Source organism: Barbatula barbatula (genome assembly GCF_947034865.1).
Source record: "Barbatula barbatula genome assembly, chromosome: 18".
In the NCBI taxonomy this organism is placed as follows: Eukaryota; Metazoa; Chordata; class Actinopteri; order Cypriniformes; family Nemacheilidae; genus Barbatula; species Barbatula barbatula.
In genome coordinates, this window is record NC_136781.1 from 5,622,432 (window position 1) to 5,643,239 (window position 20,808).

General features: G+C 38.0%; 3 protein-coding genes and 1 long non-coding RNA gene across 8 annotated transcripts; 3 read left to right on the forward strand and 1 right to left on the reverse strand.

The window, feature by feature from the left end:
* Window positions 1-449: 449 nt before the first annotated feature.
* Window positions 450-9,718, forward strand: ganabb (glucosidase II alpha subunit b). Of its 4 annotated transcripts, none has more exons than XM_079479183.1 (24): window positions 450-742; window positions 1,518-1,619; window positions 2,121-2,229; window positions 2,422-2,549; window positions 2,683-2,862; window positions 3,220-3,292; window positions 3,503-3,584; window positions 4,160-4,256; window positions 4,469-4,649; window positions 4,738-4,891; window positions 5,000-5,235; window positions 5,331-5,457; window positions 5,601-5,680; window positions 6,037-6,177; window positions 6,618-6,714; window positions 6,818-6,919; window positions 7,117-7,360; window positions 7,446-7,510; window positions 7,615-7,691; window positions 7,823-7,897; window positions 7,990-8,103; window positions 8,193-8,305; window positions 8,394-8,494; window positions 8,598-9,718. In XM_079479183.1, the coding sequence occupies exons 1-24, from the start codon at window positions 636-638 to the stop codon at window positions 8,702-8,704; spliced, it is 2,892 nt and encodes a 963-aa protein (XP_079335309.1). In that variant the 5' UTR covers window positions 450-635; the 3' UTR covers window positions 8,705-9,718. The 4 variants fall into 4 exon arrangements, with proteins under 4 accessions (XP_079335309.1, XP_079335310.1, XP_079335311.1 ...); XM_079479184.1 differs by having other exon boundaries at window positions 733-768; XM_079479185.1 differs by having other exon boundaries at window positions 734-1,437.
* Window positions 9,719-10,805: 1,087 nt separating this feature from the next.
* On the forward strand, window positions 10,806-16,369 carry LOC306907229 (pre-mRNA-processing factor 39). Its single transcript, XM_079479201.1, has 15 exons — window positions 10,806-11,163; window positions 11,405-11,546; window positions 11,829-12,055; window positions 12,128-12,253; window positions 12,342-12,460; window positions 12,958-13,125; window positions 13,483-13,666; window positions 13,752-13,856; window positions 13,942-14,178; window positions 14,267-14,393; window positions 14,558-14,829; window positions 14,969-15,153; window positions 15,272-15,343; window positions 15,431-15,596; window positions 15,680-16,369. The coding sequence occupies exons 2-15, from the start codon at window positions 11,489-11,491 to the stop codon at window positions 15,740-15,742; spliced, it is 2,109 nt and encodes a 702-aa protein (XP_079335327.1). The 5' UTR covers window positions 10,806-11,163; window positions 11,405-11,488; the 3' UTR covers window positions 15,743-16,369.
* On the reverse strand, window positions 16,308-19,239 carry ubxn1 (UBX domain protein 1). 2 transcript variants are annotated; one of them, XM_079479202.1, is made up of 10 exons: window positions 19,150-19,239; window positions 18,611-18,673; window positions 18,483-18,536; window positions 18,075-18,196; window positions 17,794-17,887; window positions 17,525-17,716; window positions 17,378-17,429; window positions 17,021-17,143; window positions 16,654-16,831; window positions 16,308-16,546 (listed from the first exon to the last, which is right to left on the reverse strand). In XM_079479202.1, the coding sequence occupies exons 2-10, from the start codon at window positions 18,667-18,669 to the stop codon at window positions 16,506-16,508; spliced, it is 915 nt and encodes a 304-aa protein (XP_079335328.1). In that variant the 5' UTR covers window positions 18,670-18,673; window positions 19,150-19,239; the 3' UTR covers window positions 16,308-16,505. The 2 variants fall into 2 exon arrangements, with proteins under 2 accessions (XP_079335328.1, XP_079335329.1); XM_079479203.1 differs by having other exon boundaries at window positions 18,611-18,702; window positions 19,150-19,191.
* Window positions 19,240-19,750: 511 nt separating this feature from the next.
* On the forward strand, window positions 19,751-20,605 carry LOC306907231. The gene is made up of 3 exons (XR_013787896.1): window positions 19,751-19,938; window positions 20,114-20,179; window positions 20,330-20,605. It is a non-coding gene; the product is annotated as an uncharacterized lncRNA (long non-coding RNA).
* The last annotated feature ends 203 nt before the right edge of the window (window positions 20,606-20,808 follow it).

Sequence of the window (20,808 nt, forward strand, 5' to 3'; positions counted from 1 at the left end):
GTCTCTTTTTTTTGTCTTGACCATTATTAACAAAAATTACTTTAGAAAATATTTATTCACCTCAAATAAAAAGTGAAGTATACCCTTAGAAAAAAGAACCATGCTTTTATTATACTAAAAGTGAGTAACAATGTTTTTATTTATTGTTACTGTACTTATAATATAGCCGACTATTTTTATTAACTGTCTTTTACTATAGATATCATGGTTAACCTATAAGAACTGTTGTAGATGTAGTAAAACCATTGTTAGTTTGACTATGGGTAGGCCTGTACACAGTTGTGCTGTTTTAATGTGTATATCATAACTGCTTAATGATGACTGTATAAGTGCAGTATAATGCCATTTCATCATACAGTTATCGTGGATAAACAACCAGACATGTAAGATTTGGATTCGTTGCCATGGGAAGTCTGATCTATAGGGGCCTGTTGTTACCCAATGGTATCCCAGCTAGCACACTCAACTAGCCAACCGACCTCCGGGAGTCTTGACTAGAAGGGATACAGCTACCTCAATGGGCATGTGAATTTCAATACTGCATAATTTTTGTCACGCTAGAAACAGTTGATTAATATATATATTTTGGGTTGGGGTAGACGTAAGCTGATGTAATTAATTGTGATTAAAGTGATATGGCGAGATTTTGCACCACTTCCGGCCGTAGCTGTATCCCTTCAAGCAACAACCGGGAGGCTGGGCTTAACGCTGCGTCCAAGATGGCGGTTATCTCCATTGAAAGGTAAAACAAAGACTTTAAGCTGTCATGTCAGTCCATCACCGTGTTATTTCCACCGAGTTTTATATGCATTACTTTTAGGCTAACCGTTTACCGGTACGCGTGATAGCTGGTCTGTAAATGGCTGCTTGTTTTTTGAAGAATCGGATGAATGCGTGTCACTAGCATCGGTGGCATTATGACGAGTCACGTTAAACTAGGACGATTGTGTCTTTATACACCGTTTTAACCTCATATTATATATCAAATATATTACTTTGATCATTTGCGCGTGTATTGCATCGTGGTCTTTATCTGTTTGTAGATTTAATCAGCAGAACGAATACTTCGTGAATATAACCTTTACGTATAATCTAAAGAGTAACGTTAAACAGATGATAAGTCTTTACATTTCTACATCTTTACATCTACGAGTCTTGGAGGGTCGCTGTCTTTAAATAGTTCAACGTAATTGCAACCTGACCTCGTGGGGACAAAGTTTAGCTTTAGTGATTAGCAGTGTTTAATGTTTAGCATAACGTTAGTTAACCAAATGTTTAATGTCCTAAGTAAAACAACACATTATCTTCGATTTTTTTTAATCTAAACATTTCAATGAGCTCAGATTGCAGTCACATGTCCATCACAGAAAAGAAACTGATGTGTTTTATGAGGAAGTACATGACCGTTGTACTGTTCATTCTCTTTCTGTAACCCAAGTAAACACCACCCTGTTATTCCAACATGATCCATTGTAATGAACTAATCCTGATTCCAACTTTCCTCCTTGTTGTTTCAGGATGGGGCTGCTGTCTGTGGTCTGTGTGTGTCTGCTTTTTAGCAGTGCCTTTGCCGTGGACCGGGGAAACTTTAAAACATGTGATCAGAGTGCTTTTTGCAAGTATGTCATACTATATAGTCAATCTGTACCTCACCTGTGACCTCTGCAATACAATATACAACTTGATTTTCGTAGTTCACTTAAAGATCACAGATTACCACTACTGAAATATGCAGATTTGAAGTGATAGTTCACCCCAAAATGAAAATTCTATCATTAGTTACTGATCCTCTAGTCATTTCAAACCTGTATGACTTTGTCCAGAACACAAAATAAAATATTTTAAAGAATGTCTGTAACCAAACATTGGCAGTACCCACTGTGTTCTTCACAATATATGTTGTGTTCTGCAAAAGAAAGTCATACAGGTTTGAAATAACAAGGCGAGTAAAGGATGACAACATTTTAATTTTAGGTAATCTATCCCTTTAAATAACACATTATATGTGATACCCTGATAAATAGTTGGTATGTAGATTTCTAGAGTGTAGTCTAGAAAATATTTGATTGATATTTTTTTGCATGGGCTTAAGAGAACTAATGATTCCTATGTCTCTTAAGACGTCAACGGGCGCTCAAACAGGGCCAGTCCCCGTACCGGGCTCTTTTGGACACTTTGGAGCTTAGTGACTCCAGAATGACTCTCCAGCTCATCAATGACAACAACAAGGTCTGTTTCATATTTAATTAACACTTTTAAAATTTCAATTTAGGTTGGTTGCATAAGTGAACGCATAAATCGCCTCCCCACCCCAGGCCCAATATAGTAGGCAGTATTTTTGTAACAGATCCTAGGTTTCTTCTTGTCCCTTCTTGACAAGATCTGTGTTTGGCTCACGGTCTAATGTCTTGCTATTTGCAGGTGCATTTGTTGCTGGAGCTCTACAGGCTGCAGGGGAACATGACTCGGGTGAAGATAAATGAGCTGAAACCTCTGAAGCCTCGCTTTGAGGTGCCAGATGTGCTCATAGCAGACCCCCCTACTGAGGCGTGAGTGTCCCTCTGATCTGAGATTACACCATGAAATTGAACAGTCTAGCACATGCATGATTTATTCTGCTCTTATGAATAACCTTTTCCTCTCTTCTCCGGCCATCTCTCATTTTGTCCTCCTCCTCTCCAGTCTCTCAGTGTTGTCTAAGGATGAAAACGGTGTTGTGTTGTCTCTGGGAGCAGAGAGCCAGAGGTTGATTGTCAGTGCACGTCCCTTCAGACTGGACATTATGGAGGGACCTGAAGTGCTCTTGTCACTCAACTCTCGTGGTCTGCTGGCCTTTGAACACCTGCGGGTGCGCAAGGACACGTGAGCATTTGCCTTTTCTATTTCCCAAGCAATTTTCATTTTACCACAAAACATCAATAAATCTGGTCAGTGAGTCCCTAAGCAAAGACTCAGTAGCTAATAAATGGTGGTTCTCATGTCTGTTTTGGTTAATGGCCATTAGGGTGGAAAAAAGTCAATGCATTGAATAAAATGAACTGACCTGCTTTTGATGCATGGTTAATATAGAAAAATAAACAAGTTTACTAACCCCTAAAGGAGCAGCAAGTCTCCATGGTAGTGTTTTTTTATTCAGTGTACATTTAGGCATATAGGCAGATGCTTTTATCTGTTGGACTTTGTACAAATGTTTTTGTAACTAGTGGTGTTTTATCAAAGGCAAGCACAACCTGATGTTGCAGAAGTTAAAGACAATGTAGATGAGGCTCAACAGCAAGAGGAAGGAGACAAGGTCAGTATACAAGCTTTGTTCATTTGTGGGTGTGTTCGGGTAAACGCTATAGTTTAGTGTCGTCATGCCACGTCTTCTGTTTGACTGAAGCTCATCCAGTTACTGCTCCCAATCTGGTTTTACAACTTTATGTAGCCGTTATGTAACGCAAGCATCTGTGTGAAACTGTGGGATGTCATTTTTCACAATGGAGCCTCTTTTTCTCAACAGGAGGAAGAGGGTGAGAGTGATAAAGAGGAATCCGGCCTGTGGGAGGAAACATTTAAATCTCACACAGATACTAAACCAAATGGTATGTTTATAGTCGAGTTAAAGACCATGTGAATTCTATTGTGAGTACAGCTTGCTTCCTGTTTTAAAATGTTTTTGCTTATATTCATTGTCTTCAACTTTTAAATGTATACTTGCATATAGATTGCTTAATAGACATGGACGAAATTCCACAAAAACAGTTTTGATTTTACAGGGTCTTCAGATTCACACTATAGACTCTGCTGTCATGTTGAAATCTAAACAAGGCAGACTACAATGGTTTGGACAACCATCGGGTGTCTGTGACATGAATAAACAAATGATGCGTTTAAAAACAACGTTAGAGTAGCTGTGTGTGCGAGCGAATGAAACCTGTTTATGGCAGTTTAAATAGTCACTAATATTTGATCGCACGACTTAAGTGGAAAAGTAAAACAATCCACACTATGCTTATATTTTCAGATCATAAATCGTTTCTTTTCACCGCTTCTCACTTTTGATATTAACTTGGCGGTGGCGTGAAATCAGTCGATAATATTGCATTACAGTTTCGGTTCTGAAGTTGTACATGGATATTATTAAATCATCATCTGTTGGTTTTAAATTCTTTCTTAGGCCCCACATCCATAAGTTTAGACTTTTCCTTGCCTGGCGTAGAACATGTATATGGAATTCCAGAGCATGCTGACAGCCTAAAACTAAAGACTACGGAGTGAGTAGACGCATTCATTTAGAGATAAACGTCTTTCCAGTAACACTTACATTTACAGTTGGTGTTTTCTTTTATCTAAAGCACATTAAAGACTAACGAAATTGGTATTGTTAGCCCCATGCCTCGCCAATTGAGCCTTATAACTTATTCAAAATATTTTCCCTTTTATGTTATAAACAATCATTAACGTACAAATGTTTTTCTCTTTCTAGCGGTGGTGACCCATATAGGCTATATAACCTAGATGTGTTTCAGTATGAGCTCTATAATCCAATGGCCTTATACGGATCAGTGCCTGTCATGCTGGCCCATAATGCACAGAGAACTATGGGTATTTTCTGGCTTAATGCAGCTGAGACATGGGTAGACATAAGCTCTAACACAGCTGGAAAGGTAAGAGGTTGTAAAGGTCCCTAAGATATCTGAAGAGCTTTTTTAGGGTGCTCTATTGATCCAGACGCATCTCTTCTTCTCCATCCAGACTGTTTTTGGTAAGATGCTAGACTTTGTTCAAGGTTCCAGCGAGACTCCACAGACTGACGTTCGCTGGATCTCTGAGAGTGGCATCATTGACGTCTTCATCATGCTTGGTCCTAAACCCGCAGATGTCTTCTCACAGTACGCTTCCCTCACAGGTATATACCGTAACATTGACAAAAACCCTGTTAGATCTATAATAAACAATATAACTAAATAAGATTGTTTATAAAAATATGACCAGAATATATGTGTTTGTTCTCTAGGCACCCAGTCTTTTCCTCCTCTTGCCAGTCTGGCCTATCACCAGTGCCGCTGGAATTATAATGACCAGGATGATGTGCGCTCAGTGGACCAGGGCTTTGACCAACATGACATCCCATATGACTTCATATGGCTTGACATCGAGCATACTGATGGCAAGAGATACTTCACCTGGGACCCCCACAAGTTCCCTCAGCCAAAAGAAATGCTACAGGGGATATTGGACAAGAAACGGAAGGTTAGACCATGTTGTTTGCAAACTTATTTTTGAATATAATATGGTATACTAAAGCTGCATTTCTAATATTCACAATTCTAACATTTTGTTTATAGATGGTGGCTATTGTAGACCCCCACATCAAAGTTGATAGTGGCTACAAAATCCACAATGAGATTACATCTAAAGACCTTTACACTAAAAACAAAGAAGGTGTGAATTATGAAGGCTGGTGCTGGCCAGGTGAGAATATGATGTACTTTTTTTGCATTTGCTTTGTTTTAGCTGTGATTTTGAACTCCCTGTGTTTTGTAATAAGATAGGTAATATTATGTTTGTTATACTGCAATGCATTTTCAAGGCTTTTGTTTTTCTCTCTCTCACAGGAAACTCTGGTTACCCAGACTTCACAAATCCAGAGATGCAAGCCTGGTGGGCCAGTATGTTTGCCTACGATCAGTATGAGGTAAAGTCTAATACTTTTTTGAAGAGGCAGCACTGAAATGGTTAAGATCCGAATTCCTATGATAAGTAAGAATGTTAGAACTGTTTTCTGTTTATTTAATACTTGAGTCAGCATTGTAGTTGCATATACATTGAAGGAGATACATTTGTCTCACCCAGTCAGGATGTGGTGTAGCTCTTCTACCTTATTTCCCTTGTGTAGTGAAAGCCACAAAAATCTGTTTGCAAATATAACTTAGAAGCATCTTACTGCAGATTAAGCACAAATGGATGTTTCAGGAAGGAAGAAGAGCAAAGCTGTTATGCTAAGATATATATTAAATCAGCAAAGAAATCCATTGCCGGGTTTCATTTCAGGGCTCAATGGAGAACCTCTTTACTTGGAATGACATGAATGAGCCTTCTGTGTTCAATGGACCGGAGGTCACCATGCACAAAGATGCTCTCCATGGAACGTGGGAGCACAGAGACATACACAATCTCTATGGACTATATGTGGTGAGGATTTTATTGAGGGGCATTAGAGGGACACGTTAACACAACAATACAAATTCTGACATCATTTACTCACCCTAGAGTTGTTCTAAATTTGTATACTTTTCTTTGTTCTGATTAAAATAGAGAAAGATATTTGGGAGAATGTAACCAAACAGTTCTTGGCCCCCATTGACTACCATAGAATGAAAAATTACTATGGTATTCAAAAGTGCCCCTGGACTGTTTGCTTTTCTACTTTCTTCAAAATATCTTATTTTGTGTATACATATTTAGAAGGGGGTGAGTAAATGAAGACAGAATTTTCATTTTTTGCTGAACTGTTCCTTTAATAACATCGTAACACTTTATAATACTATACCTCCTTCAGTGAAGGCTTAGTGTATATTGTCCTTTAAAATAAATGCTAAGTTTTTTCCCCTAATTTATTTAAATCTTTGCAGCACATGGCCACTACTGAGGGTCAGATTCAGCGATCTGGTGGAGTTGAGAGGCCGTTTGTGCTGACCAGAGCTTTCTTTGCTGGCTCTCAGAGATATGGTGAATTTATTATGTTTGTAAATGTAAAGCACATGACATAAGCTTTTGTTAATTTTCTTTTGTAAATGCAAATGCACATTGTGAGTTTGGTTATTTTCGTCAGGTGCTGTCTGGACTGGTGATAATGCAGCTGAATGGGACCATCTCAAGATTTCTATTCCCATGTGTCTCAGCCTTGGACTCGTTGGCATCTCTTTTTGTGGAGGTCAGTCATGATTCCAGATATTCTGTTTAAACGTGTGTAATGTTTAATATTTTCTTGGTTTAATTTCCATGGAATTTCTAAACACGTTTCTGTTTGAGCATAACATGTTTAACCCACTGTGGTTCAGTCAGTCATGCAGTTTGTGTGGTCATATTGCCTGCCTGCGTTAAAATTTCCATTGTTTATTTCTCACACAGCTGACGTCGGTGGCTTTTTTAAGAATCCCAGCACTGAGTTGTTGGTTCGCTGGTACCAGACGGGGGCATATCAGCCGTTTTTCCGCGCTCACGCCCATCTAGACACACCACGCAGGGAACCTTGGCTCTTTGGCCCAGAAAACATGGCTCTCATCCGAGAGGCAATCCGTCAGCGTTATGCCCTGCTGCCATACTGGTACCAGCTCTTCTACCATGCTCACACAACCGGAACTCCAGTTATGAGGTGAGTTAGATCCACTTGGATGTTTCTGTCAATGATACTTTGTAATTCTATTCCACATTGTTTTCTCTTTCCTGTCTGTTCTTAGACCACTGTGGGTTGAGTATCCCATGGACACTGCTACTTTTACCATTGATGATCAGTTCCTTCTTGGTAAGAGATTAGAGCGTATTCTCTTATCTTATTTCAAAAATATGAAATTTTACTTTTTTTTAAGAAGAATTGCTTTTTTCGAGCTGCTTGTATTTTTTTTTCAGGGAGAGATTTGTTGGTTCACCCAGTCACCGACGAAGGGGCTCGTGGAGTTACAGCCTACCTGCCTGAAGCAGGAGAAGTAAGATATGATTTTGCATTTGGAACTGCTCCTGTGTTCTGTGATATTGTTTCATTTGTAAAATTACAATAAACCTGACTTAATATTATAATTCCTTAAGTAAATTAAATTACTTTCTCTTTCATGTTTAGGTTTGGTACGATGTGCACACTTTCCAGAAGCACAATGGTGCTCAAAATCTCTACATACCAATTACTCTTAGCTCTGTAAGAACTGTGGTCATTCAAGTATCAAGCATTTGTTATATAACGTAGTTTTCACATTAAGTGGTTTATTTGGGTTTTTATGTCTTGTTTAGATTCCAGTGTTCCAGCGTGGTGGTTCTATCATTCCTCGGAAGGAAAGAGTTCGAAGGTCATCTGTATGCATGGAAAATGACCCATACACTTTGTATGTGGCTCTTAATCCTCAGGTAAGGAACTCCGTTCAGTCTCTTCACTTGCCAGATGAGATGCATAGTTTATGTATCAGACAAACTAAAAGATTTTAGTTTAATTTTAGAAATTTGCTGAAGGAAAACTCTACATTGATGATGGCCATACTTTTAACTATGAAAAAAAGAAAGAATTCATTCACCGGAGTCTCACTTTTGCCAAAAATGTTCTCACGTCTAGGTATTTATATATCTCCACCCTTTTTCTTTTTTCTAAACATTGAATTATATTGTAATTTTGACTAAAATAATTTCCTTACTCTTCTCAGGAACCTGTGTCCAGATTGTAACTTCTCAACTCCTTCCTGGATTGAGAACATTTTAATTTTGGGGGCCAGCAAGCCCAACAAGGTTCTTCTTAAAGTGAATGGTAAGATCATCAATTTATGTTGTCTTTGAAATGGCCTTCATGCTGAAGATGATATAAGTTGCCATCTCCTTCCTCTTGATCCGCTTGTCATTTTCTCACCCAGGCAAAGAAAGCTCTGTAGAGTTTGAATTTGATACCTCCATGTCAGTGTTAACCCTTCGTAAACCTGGCATGAACGCTGGAGCCGACTGGACCATTCTGCTGCAGTAACTCCGCGGATCTCCACAGCAGCCAGGACCTGATGACTTGGAGGCACTTGGAATAGTAAAGCACCCTAAAAAACTAAAACTGAATTTTACTAATAATTCATAAACACAAAATTAGGGACCAAAATTCAAGAAATGTTGTTCTGAGTCCAAGAAGAATTCTCAGTCATAAAAAAGTGGCAGGGTCAGACAGTAAATGTCTTCCTATTTTAAATGTCATACAATTTACCAGACAAATGTTTTGTTAATATTTTGATGTAGTGATTGTGGAGTTAATTTAATTGAAGCATTGTGCAAGCTATAAATCTATTTTGTCTTTGACAAATCCTTTTTCAACCACAAGGTGACACATCAGCTTTAAAAATCATTGCTGTATGTCCTGTGTTTTTATTCCATTAAAGCTCCAGTGTTTGCACATCAAGGGTTTTAAATTTCTGTTTCAAATTAACAAGGCGCTCACTGGAGAATAAGTAGCTGTAGATTCTAATGGTTTAGCAGAGTGAAAGACTTTTGGGTTAATATGGGAATATTGTCCAGGGTAAATATACCACTGAATGTGTGGAATGGATTTTTTCATGTTTAGATTTTGTATTTTTTTTTCAGTGCACTTGTGTTGGGTTTGGGGAGGGATACACAAAATATTGAAACAGTCCAGCACTTATAATTATTCCAGCCTGTGATACTACAGACGATATTTTAAGTGAATCATTGTTATCCACTGTAAGAGTATGAATCTCATCCAAATGATCACAATTGCAGTAAATGTTTTAAACCAAGCCTTTGACCACTGAGGTCTCTGTGTACATTCCTGATCAATTTCATGTCACTTATATGTTGCTAATACTTTCATTTATACTTTGATTTTGTTTGTGAAGTGAGACCCTGGAAGTTCTGAGACAATTGAGACAATTAATTGTTAGTTAATTGAAGTATTGATAAATGGGTGTTTAAATGAGTATAATAAAGATCAACTGTACATTCCCAACTGCATTCATTTTCTTTTTACTTTTCATTACTTAAATATCCTTAATATAAAAAAATTCCACTTTCTATTATTACAAAACTGTACGAGTAGTGCCGCCTTGGTGAAAGTTTTTGCACAACACAAATACTACATGCTGCATGAAAGCAAAAACAAATATTGCTTATCTTTAATAATTCAGTTATTCTAAATTACGTTTTACAAATGAGTACATGCACATATTCGAGTCCAAGGTATCGAAAAAAGCAAGAAAAAAAGCAATTTAAAACAACAAAAAGCTTTACATAAAAAGCTTGTTTTTATTAAATAGTTGTCCTTGCTTTAAAATTTGTACTTCGTATTGTTTCCAAATATATTTTAACTTCATGCTCAAAGTTGGGTGTTTTTTCACACCATTTGACTATGAATATGAAAACGCGCAATTTTAGTAATCAATATCATCTTCCAATTGAAAACATTAAAGCAAAATATCAGATTCCACAAGTTTTAATTTCTAGTCAATAATTGAAGTCTGTCCAGAATACGTTTGTATATTTTTGTTTCAGGACACTCCCGATTAAATGATTAATAGTCTCAGTCTTTCAAAACACACAGAGGTCCATATCCACTTTAAAACGTATTATCACCAATGATTTAACTGGACAGACTCGATGTAAAATTGTATTTGACACTTCTTTGATGCAATATTTATCAGGTGTCTTTCAAATTTTACTCAAAAAATGTTTAGAATATAGCGTTCCATTGAGTAGTGACGTAATTAGAAAGCATCCAAAACCGCCTGCTCTCGCGGTAATTCGATGTCATATCCCTTACGGTCTGCGCAGCTGGTGAACAGAAGTCGCACATTATGAGCGTCATTTATTTAGTGTTGCCAGATTGGTCGGATTCCCACCCTCCTCTTGAACGGGTTAGACCGGAGAAAAATACATCGGGCGGGTCGACACAATGTGGACTGCTCGTGAAATTACCCCCCCCCCCCCGAGCAGCTTGCCTTTTCCTTGCTTGTATGTAGTCAAGTTATTTCAAAACGTTCGAAAATAATGTGTAGTGCAGTCATATAAACACATTATTCCACAGCCCCTATTAGTTAATTTTAACCAATCAGGTCAATCTACCTACCATTGAGGTGACTTGTGAGTGACGGGGGTTTCGGCGCGATAAAAGACCAGATTTTGTAACCTGAAGCGATCGCAATGCCAAAGAGGCCCAAATATATGTTGCTTGGTAATGACAGTCTCTCAACTCATCTACACATGTGGTGACAGACGACTCGAAGACTTTGTAACTAATTCAGATCATAAATTGAACGGTTGCATACAAATCTAATTGAATACGGAATTACTTATGGTCATCACCAGCACACCTTTAAACTGTACAGACTGTGCTCTGGTATACTCGCCCTTGACAGGTGCTGGACTGAACACTTTATGTTCTGAAATATACTTCACGAAAGACGTCAGATGTAAAGGCAACTCTCAAAGGTAAGCGCATTGTTGCTGTTATGTTTTTGTTCGGTTATATTAATCCGCTTAGTGATGCGTGTGTTGTTTAGTGTTGAAGTCATTACATTTTATTTCCTTACTCTCTTTTTGCTGTTTGATCCTGTTTTCCTGGTTTTTATTATATTTTGTCATCTTGTCACACCCCGTTTAAGGGAGATAAAATGGTCACTATCGTCGTTGATTGACACAGCAATACATTTCTATCTCCTTATTTTGGCAGTGAACATTTGGGCTGGTTTTTGTCGGAGTGAGCCTTTGAGCAGGAATTTGTCCTCCCAATCTGGCAACACTAGCGTGGTCAGTAATGGCGGCGGAAGGCACAGAGGACCCGAGTAACAACGGAGAGCTTACAAATCCTTTAGGTATTTCGATCTTAAAATGAACTACTAACATATTAATTTGCAAGCTTACGTACGGTTAAGAGTTTTATATGTTTGTTTTTTGAAAGGCGTCATTAACCACACAAATGCGCCTCAAAATACAGCTAGCGAGCTAACTCGTAGCCAAATATTCACTGAATAATTTAGTGGACTTTAGTATTTTATTCCGTAAGAATGTGTCAGTTTTTTTACTATTCGTTTCACCAACACAACTCTCTTAAATAAATGTACCATTTACACACTGTTTATTGAATCTGTTTGCAGGGTTGCATGAGCTTGAAATTGCAGAACCTCCCAAACCAGATGTTGAGCTGTCGGCGGAGTCTGCTGGGAATGGAGAAGATTTGGGCGTCCCGGCAGCACCTAACACGGCAGAAGGGCATGAGGAGGAAGAGATGCCTGCTGAATTTGACAAACTTTGGAAGCTGACCAGTGAGAATCCTTTAGATTTTAACACCTGGACAGATCTTCTGCAGTATTGTGAACAAGAGGTGACTAACGGAAATGTAATGACTTGTATAGATCTGATTGAATTGTACATTTAATTGCATAATTTTTTACAGGGCCACCTGAGGGCTTCCTGCCAAGCTCTCAATGCCTTTCTGGCGAGGTACCCTTTGTGCTATGGTTACTGGAAAAAGTTTGCAGATATGGAGAGACGAGCTGGTCATAACATCAAGGCTGAGGAGGTAAGAGTAATATCCAGCACAAATAGAGATGAATATTAATATCGTTTGGAAACGCAACAAAAGGACAAACTTCCATTTGCTGTGACAGGTGTGCGAACAAGGTTTGAAGGTCATTCCTCTAAGTGTTGATCTCTGGATTCACTACATCAACCTGCTGCTGGGAACAGTCAACATGAATTTGCCTGAGTCAGCACATCGCATCCGCTGGTACCTCAAAGATATTTTCTTCTTTAGCCTTTTAGCTTATTTTTTGTGTTTTTCATTTGTGTATAGCTGGTCATTTTGTGAAGTTTGAATCTCGTTGATGTTTAAGAAAAAAACTAGTATGAAGATAAAGATTGGGACCCCCTTGAGAATATGTTGATTCATCTCAAGGGGCTGTCTTTGCAATAAATTCAAGTGTAAAGGCCATTGCCATCGAGTCAGAAATTTCCGTACATTAAAAAATTAATACGACCTCACGTTGTGTCAATCACATTTACACACTGCCTCCGATATTTTAGTCAGTCATTAAAAAAATTCGGACTGGGTTCAATTTTCTGCATTTTCCACATCCGTAGCAAGTATTTTCAGAGGTCTTTTTTTAACAATTCAGAGACACTGTACAAATGAGTGGCAAAAAGAAAAAAAAACGCAGACGAGAATTTCGGACTGTATGTGCACAGATCTTCATGGTCTCCTCCCTCTCTGGTTTCTCTCCTCAGTGTGTTTGAGGAGGCAGTCGCGTCCGCTGGCTGGGACTTCCATTCAGACCGGTTATGGGATCTCTATGCTGAATGGGAGAAGGAGCAGGGAAACCTGAAGGCTATGACCGCTATTTATGATAGAGTACTAAGGGTTCCCACACAGCTCTACAACACGCACTATGAGAAGTATGTTGTGCTTACAATCGTTACAATAAGCGTGTTAATTTATTTTTTACCTTGCACATCTCCTCAGATATGAGACATACGATCCACGTACCACACACACGCATGGATTTGTGAGAATTTGTTACCATTTCGTCTCACGCTCATACTTTGATCTCTTTCCCCCTTTATATTTAGATGCAGCTGAATGCATCAACAAAAGCCTAATTGGTAAACTGTCATTGGTAAACACCTGCAGCAAAGCACTTCAAATCCAGATCACCAAAATATCACAAATTCTTTTGCTTTCAGAGTCCATAAATCACTATAACCCTTATGTTTCACATAGCTGATGTTTGTTTTGAATTTCTGTCTCATCAGACTGAAAGCTCACCTAACCTCCCACCCGCCTCTGGATGTCCTTTCACCAGAAGAGTACAGTATGGTGAGAGAAGAGTATAAACAAAGCCAAACACAAGCGAAAAAAGAGAGATCTGATATTGCTGCCAATGAAGAGGAGAGACCGCCGGGTGAGGAAGAGCCTGCAGATGACGGCAAGGACTCTGTAAACACGCTTTGTTTCTATCGTACATGACATTTTAAAGATGTTTTCACCTTTTGAGTGTCTTATCTCTCATCTTTTATTACAGGAAGAGGCAGTGCAAAAGATGCAAGAGCTCATTTTGGCCAGTAGAGAGGAAGTATACCAACAAAATGAGGCAGAAGTCAGGAAGAGATGGAATTTCGAGGATGCTGTAAGCTTTCTGTAAAAGTGAACTAATGAAATATATGATCTATCTTAACTAATTCACATTTCTAATTCACATTCTTTTCCTTCAGATTAAAAGGCCTTATTTCCATGTAAAGCCTATGGACAGAACCCAACTGAAGGCTTGGCACAGTTATCTGGACTGGGAGATGGCAGAGGCTAAGATGCCATCGATGAATGCTGAAGGGATGACTGTGGAAGGCAGTGAAGGGTCAAAAAAAGACTATGTGGCTGGCCATGGGAGAGTGCTGGTTCTGTTTGAGCGCTGTCTCATTGCTTGCGCACTCTATGAAGAATTCTGGGTTAAAGTAAGTGGGGGAAAAAGGTTAGATAATCTCGAATTATGTATCTGGTTTTCTAATGTAATGCAGTTTGAAATGTATTTGTGTTTTACAGTATATACATTACCTGGAACCACGTGGTGTGGAAGACGTGCGTAATGTGTATCGCAGAGCTTGTGGAATCCACTTGCCATACAAACATGGCATCCACCTTCAATGGTCTGCATTTGAGGAAAAGCATGGTGAGAAAGTCGACGTGGCACAGAAAATGCATAAAATAATATTCATGTTCTGTACATATTGCATTAAATTATGTAATGTTAATAATACATTTTAATATATTTGTACTTATTTTATCTAGTTGAAATTGCTTTAATTGCATATTTTTTCCTCTTCACATCCTTAGGTAATGCTTCAGAGGCACAGCGTATATTGGAGTCTTTAGAGATGGTATTGCCTGGTTTGTCTGTGGTGCGTTTGAGGAGAGTAGGTCTAGAGAGGAGAGCAGGTCGTCTGGATGTAGCGGAGTCACTGCTGAAAGAGTCTGTACAACAGAGTAAAGACAATCCTTCACTCCACGCCTTCTACTCCATCAAACTGGCCCGGTTCATCCTCAAGCTGTATAGGAACCCATCCAGGGCCCGCACAGTTCTACAGGAGGCCATAGAGATCAGTCAGGTATAGAAGTAGTGACTCAAAGTCACTTGTTTTTTATTTTGCATTAAATTCTGTTTTATGTTTCACCCTTTACGTAGTTTATGTTAGAAGATGAAGTAATCCCACAAGTTAGCCATTTACATTCTGTGATTCTTCTCAGGATAATGGTCGGCTTTATCAAAACCTTTTGGAGCTGGAGATATCTGGTGATGTGCGGGCAAATGAAGGTGCGTTTCATCAGTGTGTGGCCAAAGCTCTTGCTGCTCCGCTCTCCCCAAAGACCAAAATCTTTTTCTCCCAACGTGGTCTGCAGTTTGCTGAGGATTTTGGAACCACAGTACAGAGGTCAGACGACTTTTGGACTATTTTGTAGACTAAGATATAATTTAAAATCAGAAACCGTATATTGCAAATTTTGGTTATAGTTATTCAGCTTTAATTTGACATTTTTCATATTCTTTAGTCTGTTGAGTAAATACGAGGAGCACCAGAAGCTGCTGAAGGAACATGATGGAAAGAGAGGAGCAGAGAACGGGTAAGCTAGATGAGATAAATTAAAAAATCTGTAAGATTTAGCTTTCCCTAAAATGTGTTTTAAATGTACTTCTGTTTATTATTTAAGGGACAATGATGACCCAGAGAAAATGAGTAAAATGGATGATGGATCTGCCACGGGGGTACAGACTGCTCCTCCCACTATGCCTCACATGCCAATGACAACACCACCTCCCACTATGATCAGCGGAGACATGAGTGGGTCATATGGAGGTTATGGCAGCTGGTACCAGGTACAGTAAAAAAAGATTTGCACAAATGTAGTTCAACCAGAGCTACATATAAAATGTGTTGAATGCATTTCATCTCTCAACAGCAGCAGTATGGGGGATACGGGAGCTACCAAAACCCTTGGAACCAGTACTATCCTCCAAGCTAAATTAGTTCGGAATGGACATATTTAGTTGTTTCATGTACTTTAGTTTTCTCCTTAAGGGAAACCATGGAAGGGTATGTCATTGCACCTCTGGGTTTAAAACATTGGTATGGATATATACTGGTTAATGCTTGGTTTTTAAGCAATTGATCTGTGAATTGATTCTAGTTTAATAGTGAATCCCTGAAATGTTTTATGTGAACATGATCTCATTGACTATTTTGTACTTTGTTTTAAGAAAGTTGATTTTATTAAGTGCTGCCAATTGTCTTGTCATTTAAATAAAATCTAAAAGAATTTTGTAATGAAGCTTGATATTTTACAGAGATGCACTGTTAAAGATGCTGTTTCATTGTCAATTGTATTTTTCATTTGTAAAAAAGGTACAGTATTTAAAAAGATAATCCCTTATGTGATGTGCAAGTATTTTCCATCCTTTAACACAAGCATATTTCAGATCATGTACATGCTACTGACTCATTAATCATGCATTGTCTGATTGTCTTGTGTTGAAAATGTAGGACAGATTTTTCAGTGGGACAAAACAAAAAGACCACAATGTTCAGTATTGTGAAAACTCACACAACCTTTTATTGAGCGAAAACTGTAAGATAAATGAAGTTATTGATCAAGTTACGTGTATATTTGGCGCATGTTTTGAAGTGAAATCATTGTAGCAGTTCACTGAATCATAGTCTTCATAGAGAAATCCATTTGATCTTGTATGGATGTGTGGAAGAACAGCTTGTTTTCAATTTGTTTCAATTCATTTCTTGGTAACCACAAGGACAGCAGAAGGCACCAGACCTGTAAAAAACCCACATGCCATACCTTAGAATCCCATTATTTTTATATAGAAATACTTAATTCCATCAGTATGTTTTTTAAGTTTAGGCTCATGCTAATTCTCTTACCCAGCTCACACAAGGGTTTTTCCATGTCAAGATCTGTGAAGACGCGTCTGGGGTATGGAGTAATGAGGTTGAAATCCTGTCCGTTTGCCCCATTCATCTGTACGTAGACTCTCACAGCAGCAAGCGGTTCCTGAGCTTTAAAAACTGCACTCAAGGTGGAACCATCTATGAGACGCACCTAAAGAGATAAAGAAATATGCGATTTATTTCTGGAATTCCTAATCCTGTGATTCAGTTACAATTCTTATAATTTCACTCAGTTCAACCAGTCATTTCCAAAAATATAGACTTTCTAATAAATGTTTTGGCACATTAATTCGTGTTGTTAAAGAAATGAGGTGGTGCTAAAGAAATTCTGTAGCAGTACCTGAATCCGACATTCATCGTAATCTTTCTTTGCTGGAGGAGCACCTTGGCTTTCAGGGGAAGACAGTTGAGGGACTTCAGAGGGGGGAGATGACAGAGTTGTGCTTGATGAACCACCTCCAAACTGCATAGAGATAAAGCGGTATGTGTTAGCTGATTGTCCCCACACTGCTATAGTGTTGCGAGAGGTTTCTTTGGGTCTAAACGTAGCCTTAGCTTTTTTTATTTTTGGCTTATTTAGAACAATGAGAAATTACAATAGTGAAGTTTAGCATATGTAAATGTATCTACACATAACAGTGATGCAAAACCAAAAGCCTGTTATGCATAGCTATCCTAGAAAAATAATAAGTTATACCTTTTGTGCTCTTTCCTCTCTGTCTCGTGCAATCTTGTCTTTAACCCGCTGCCTAGGAAAAGATCGCAATCAAAAGGTTCATACTTGAAAGATTATGTACCTACAGCAGTATATCACCTACAGCCACATCATCAGTGTCTGTCTTACTTGGCAAGTCTGTCTTCCATCTTCTCCCTCCTGCGCAGTTCAGCAAGCTTCTTCATCTCGTCATCCTGAAGCTTTTGTTTAACCTGCAGAATCTCTTGGCCTTGTTTCCTCCTCTGCTTTTCTCTATCTATCTCCTCCTGACGCTCCCTTTCTCTTCTCTCCTCCTGTCTCAACTTCATTAACTCCTCTAATCTGTGGGAAAGAGAAAAAGCTTGTTTTGGTCACATTTTACAGGTGTATTTTTAAGGTTATCTACGCAAAGCACACACCTTTTCACTTGTTCTTTCTTCTCTTCATCTGTCATAACCCGTTTGGAATCTTCCTGTAGTTCCTGTAGTTCACGTAGTTCACTTTCAGTCGCTGCTGTTGTTTTGGATTGCAAAACCATTCCGTGTGTGAGAATTACGACCACAATGTTAAAATAATGTACATTGAAGGGCGCAAGAGATTTACAGACATTTCCCGTCCTTAATTCTGTGTTTAAACCTGACAAGTTCAATGTTTTAATGTCATACAGATAAGGTAGGATTGCTACTCGAAAAAAACATACATTCAGTGGTTCCTGGAGGAGACTGAGGTGAGCTGCTTTGTTCTACTGTTGACCCGAGAACATTCTCAGAAGGTGGAACGTAAGGTTCGTCTATGTCTGGGTCATTCTCATGTTCCATTAACCTGTTACAATAAAACAACATTTGAAAACCTACAGCACATGCAAACATATTAGTTATTTATGTGTGTAAGAAATAAAAGTATTGAGTACAATTGTATCGATTATAAATATCTGTTCATCTTCTCGTGTTAATATTGTGTAGACATTATTCCTCATATCTAGTTAGGGATTTATGTCACGTTCTTCTTTATGACTTGTGTCTTTCATGCATGCTTATCAAAAAGTCCTTCAGCATGATGCTCTTTGCATCTGCTCAAATTCATCCCTGACTGTGAACACGTAACTCACCAGTCCATTGCTCTCTCAATGCCCTGGTTTTCAGTATGTGCTACAGCCTTCTCCCTACAAAACAACCAACGAGTAAATGAAGTACTGAATTATTGTGTAAACAACGTCAATGTGGAAACAATACTCACGCTCTGTTTCTGTCGAAGCCCATTTCCAGCAGGCTTTCTAAAGTAGTGTATTCTGCCATCACGCTGAAATGACATTTCTATCAAAGTCATACCTTGATGTGAACAGTTAAATCTATAGTCAAAGGAGCTTTCTCCCCAAACAGGTCGATGAACATATTGGAGTGGGCTGCAAATACGTTTAAAATATAATCCAGAAAAGTGTTTATCTTTATTTAAAATATAAAGCGACGTTGTTAGCTAAAGTAAGTGGCTCTGGTGTTTGCTGTCTGATGCTATGAATCTCTAACTTGACTGATCAAAATAAAACGGCAAAAATAACTAAAATCATTAGAAAGAGTTAAAGCAGCTAGCATTCATATTTAAATTCGGCTAGCTGAAGCTAACACTGATCAGCCCTCAGCAACAGCAAACTGTTTTGTTATTGTCTATAGAGCCGATCCGATTTCCTATAGCGTAAAAGCATTACGATATATTAGGTATAACATTTTGACACAATTTCATCGTTAATTTGTCTGGAATGTCGCCCCGCAGCTACTTACATTTGTTGTCAGGAGCACTGTGTCGCTTCCACACACATCTACGGGAAGCCGTTGGGGTCAATTCACAAAGCTGTTGGAAAAACTCGCATTTCTCTGCTTTAGTTAGAAACTGATTTACAGCGTATACAGTAGTGCCTATAAATGAAAGAGGATTTTTGTAGGTTTTCTAACTTTTTTATTTTTTTAATACATTTAGTACATCTCTGGAAGATTTGTCTTCATAATGCGTATTTTGCATTATGTTTGGAAATGGCTGGATGAAACCTTGTAGACATTTATTCATTTTACATTTTACATTTCATTTTACATCATACATCTCTTAAAGAATACTGGGGATTGTTCTTATAGGTGAGCATGTTGTTGTGGTGAATAATGTTTATTAAATAATAATGCAATTACTTTGATAGAGAAACCAGGATGATTAACACAGTAATAATTCATTCGCTCATTTATTTTCACTTTAGGTTTTTAAAGTGAAGACGTAACTGTATCTGTAGCATATGCAGCCGATTGTACACATACTCCAATATGTGATGGGCCTCATTGCTTGTTACTTATTGAATTTATGTGTAATAATTAATCTGCCAACTACTTACTCTCTGCCATTCTTACTGACACAAACAAAAGCTCATGCATGCTAGACTTACTCCATGTTTTCTGTTTCTCTCTTTTTATCCCTCTCTTGACAGTTTTTTGTATTCCTGTTGATTTTCTATTTATCCTCATGCTAATCATTTTAACCTTAATTTCCTTTTATTTGAAACAGAGTAAACAACAAGATGCAGAAAGGTGAGTTCTTTTAAAAAGTTATTATTTTTACATTACTACTACTTTTAGTGTTTATGTTACTATATATGCAAAGTTTAATTTATATAGTATAGATAGAAATAGAAAATGGTTTAAAATAGACAAAAGGAAGATTACATTGAAACAAATGTGCCTTTATGACTGTTTCTATCAACAGTTGAGGTGTAAAATGGGTAAAGTTCAAAATGTCAAAGTCCTTGGAATTCTAAGATGGAAGGAGTTGGTGAGGAAACAATGCAAATAGGTTAACTGTGCAGAATTTAATAAACATGTTGCAGATAAAATGATATCGAATAGATATATTAAAATTGTATTATTTTTCCTTGTGGAGTTTTTCTATCCTTATGTCTCATATATGTTTTTTCTATCTTAGAACATTTTGTAAACAAGTATAACAAGATGAGGTGATAAGAGCTGGTGCTCACTGGGTGTAACAGCCACTTCATGTGGAAAACAATTGAAATGCCAGTGGAGAAGCTGTTACCTGCAGAGAGTCACATGTGACAGACACTGGAAGTGCTTTGCCCATTCTACAATGCCAAAGAAAAACATCTGCTAAGTCTGCAATAACTAGTAGTGTCCGCATGGGTTCACTGTTGTCTTAGTGTACTCTGTCCATGTTGCAAAATAAAAAATTGAGTGATTGTGTATTTGATTGGGTTTTTATTTAAAAGCAAAATAACGAGCATTTGTAGTAAGTTTAGTCATAAACACACTTAAAAAGTTACATTTCAATTCATATAACTGATGTTATGATTATCTTGATTTTTTTCGATAAAACCATTAAACAAATACAGTCAGATTTGTCCCGACCTAACCCACAAAATGTAAAACTGAAATCTGACTTAGTGA

Excerpts from the sequence above, each read along its gene's own strand:
- ganabb (XM_079479183.1), top strand. The coding sequence starts at position 636 with ATGGCGAGATTTTGCACCACTTCCGGCCGTAGCTGTATCCCTTCAAGC. Across the intron at positions 4,257-4,468 it reads CTAAAACTAAAGACTACGGA|CGGTGGTGACCCATATAGGC; the intron begins GTGAGTAGACGC and ends TTCTCTTTCTAG. Across the intron at positions 7,898-7,989 it reads TACCAATTACTCTTAGCTCT|ATTCCAGTGTTCCAGCGTGG; the intron begins GTAAGAACTGTG and ends TGTCTTGTTTAG.
- LOC306907229 (XM_079479201.1), top strand. The coding sequence starts at position 11,489 with ATGGCGGCGGAAGGCACAGAGGACCCGAGTAACAACGGAGAGCTTACA. Across the intron at positions 13,126-13,482 it reads TACAACACGCACTATGAGAA|ACTGAAAGCTCACCTAACCT; the intron begins GTATGTTGTGCT and ends CTGTCTCATCAG. Across the intron at positions 13,667-13,751 it reads CAGATGACGGCAAGGACTCT|GAAGAGGCAGTGCAAAAGAT; the intron begins GTAAACACGCTT and ends CTTTTATTACAG.
- ubxn1 (XM_079479202.1), bottom strand. The coding sequence starts at position 18,669 with ATGGCAGAATACACTACTTTAGAAAGCCTGCTGGAAATGGGCTTCGAC. Across the intron at positions 18,537-18,610 it reads GGCTTCGACAGAAACAGAGC|GGAGAAGGCTGTAGCACATA; the intron begins GTGAGTATTGTT and ends GTTGTTTTGTAG. Across the intron at positions 17,430-17,524 it reads ATGGAAGACAGACTTGCCAA|GCAGCGGGTTAAAGACAAGA; the intron begins GTAAGACAGACA and ends ATCTTTTCCTAG.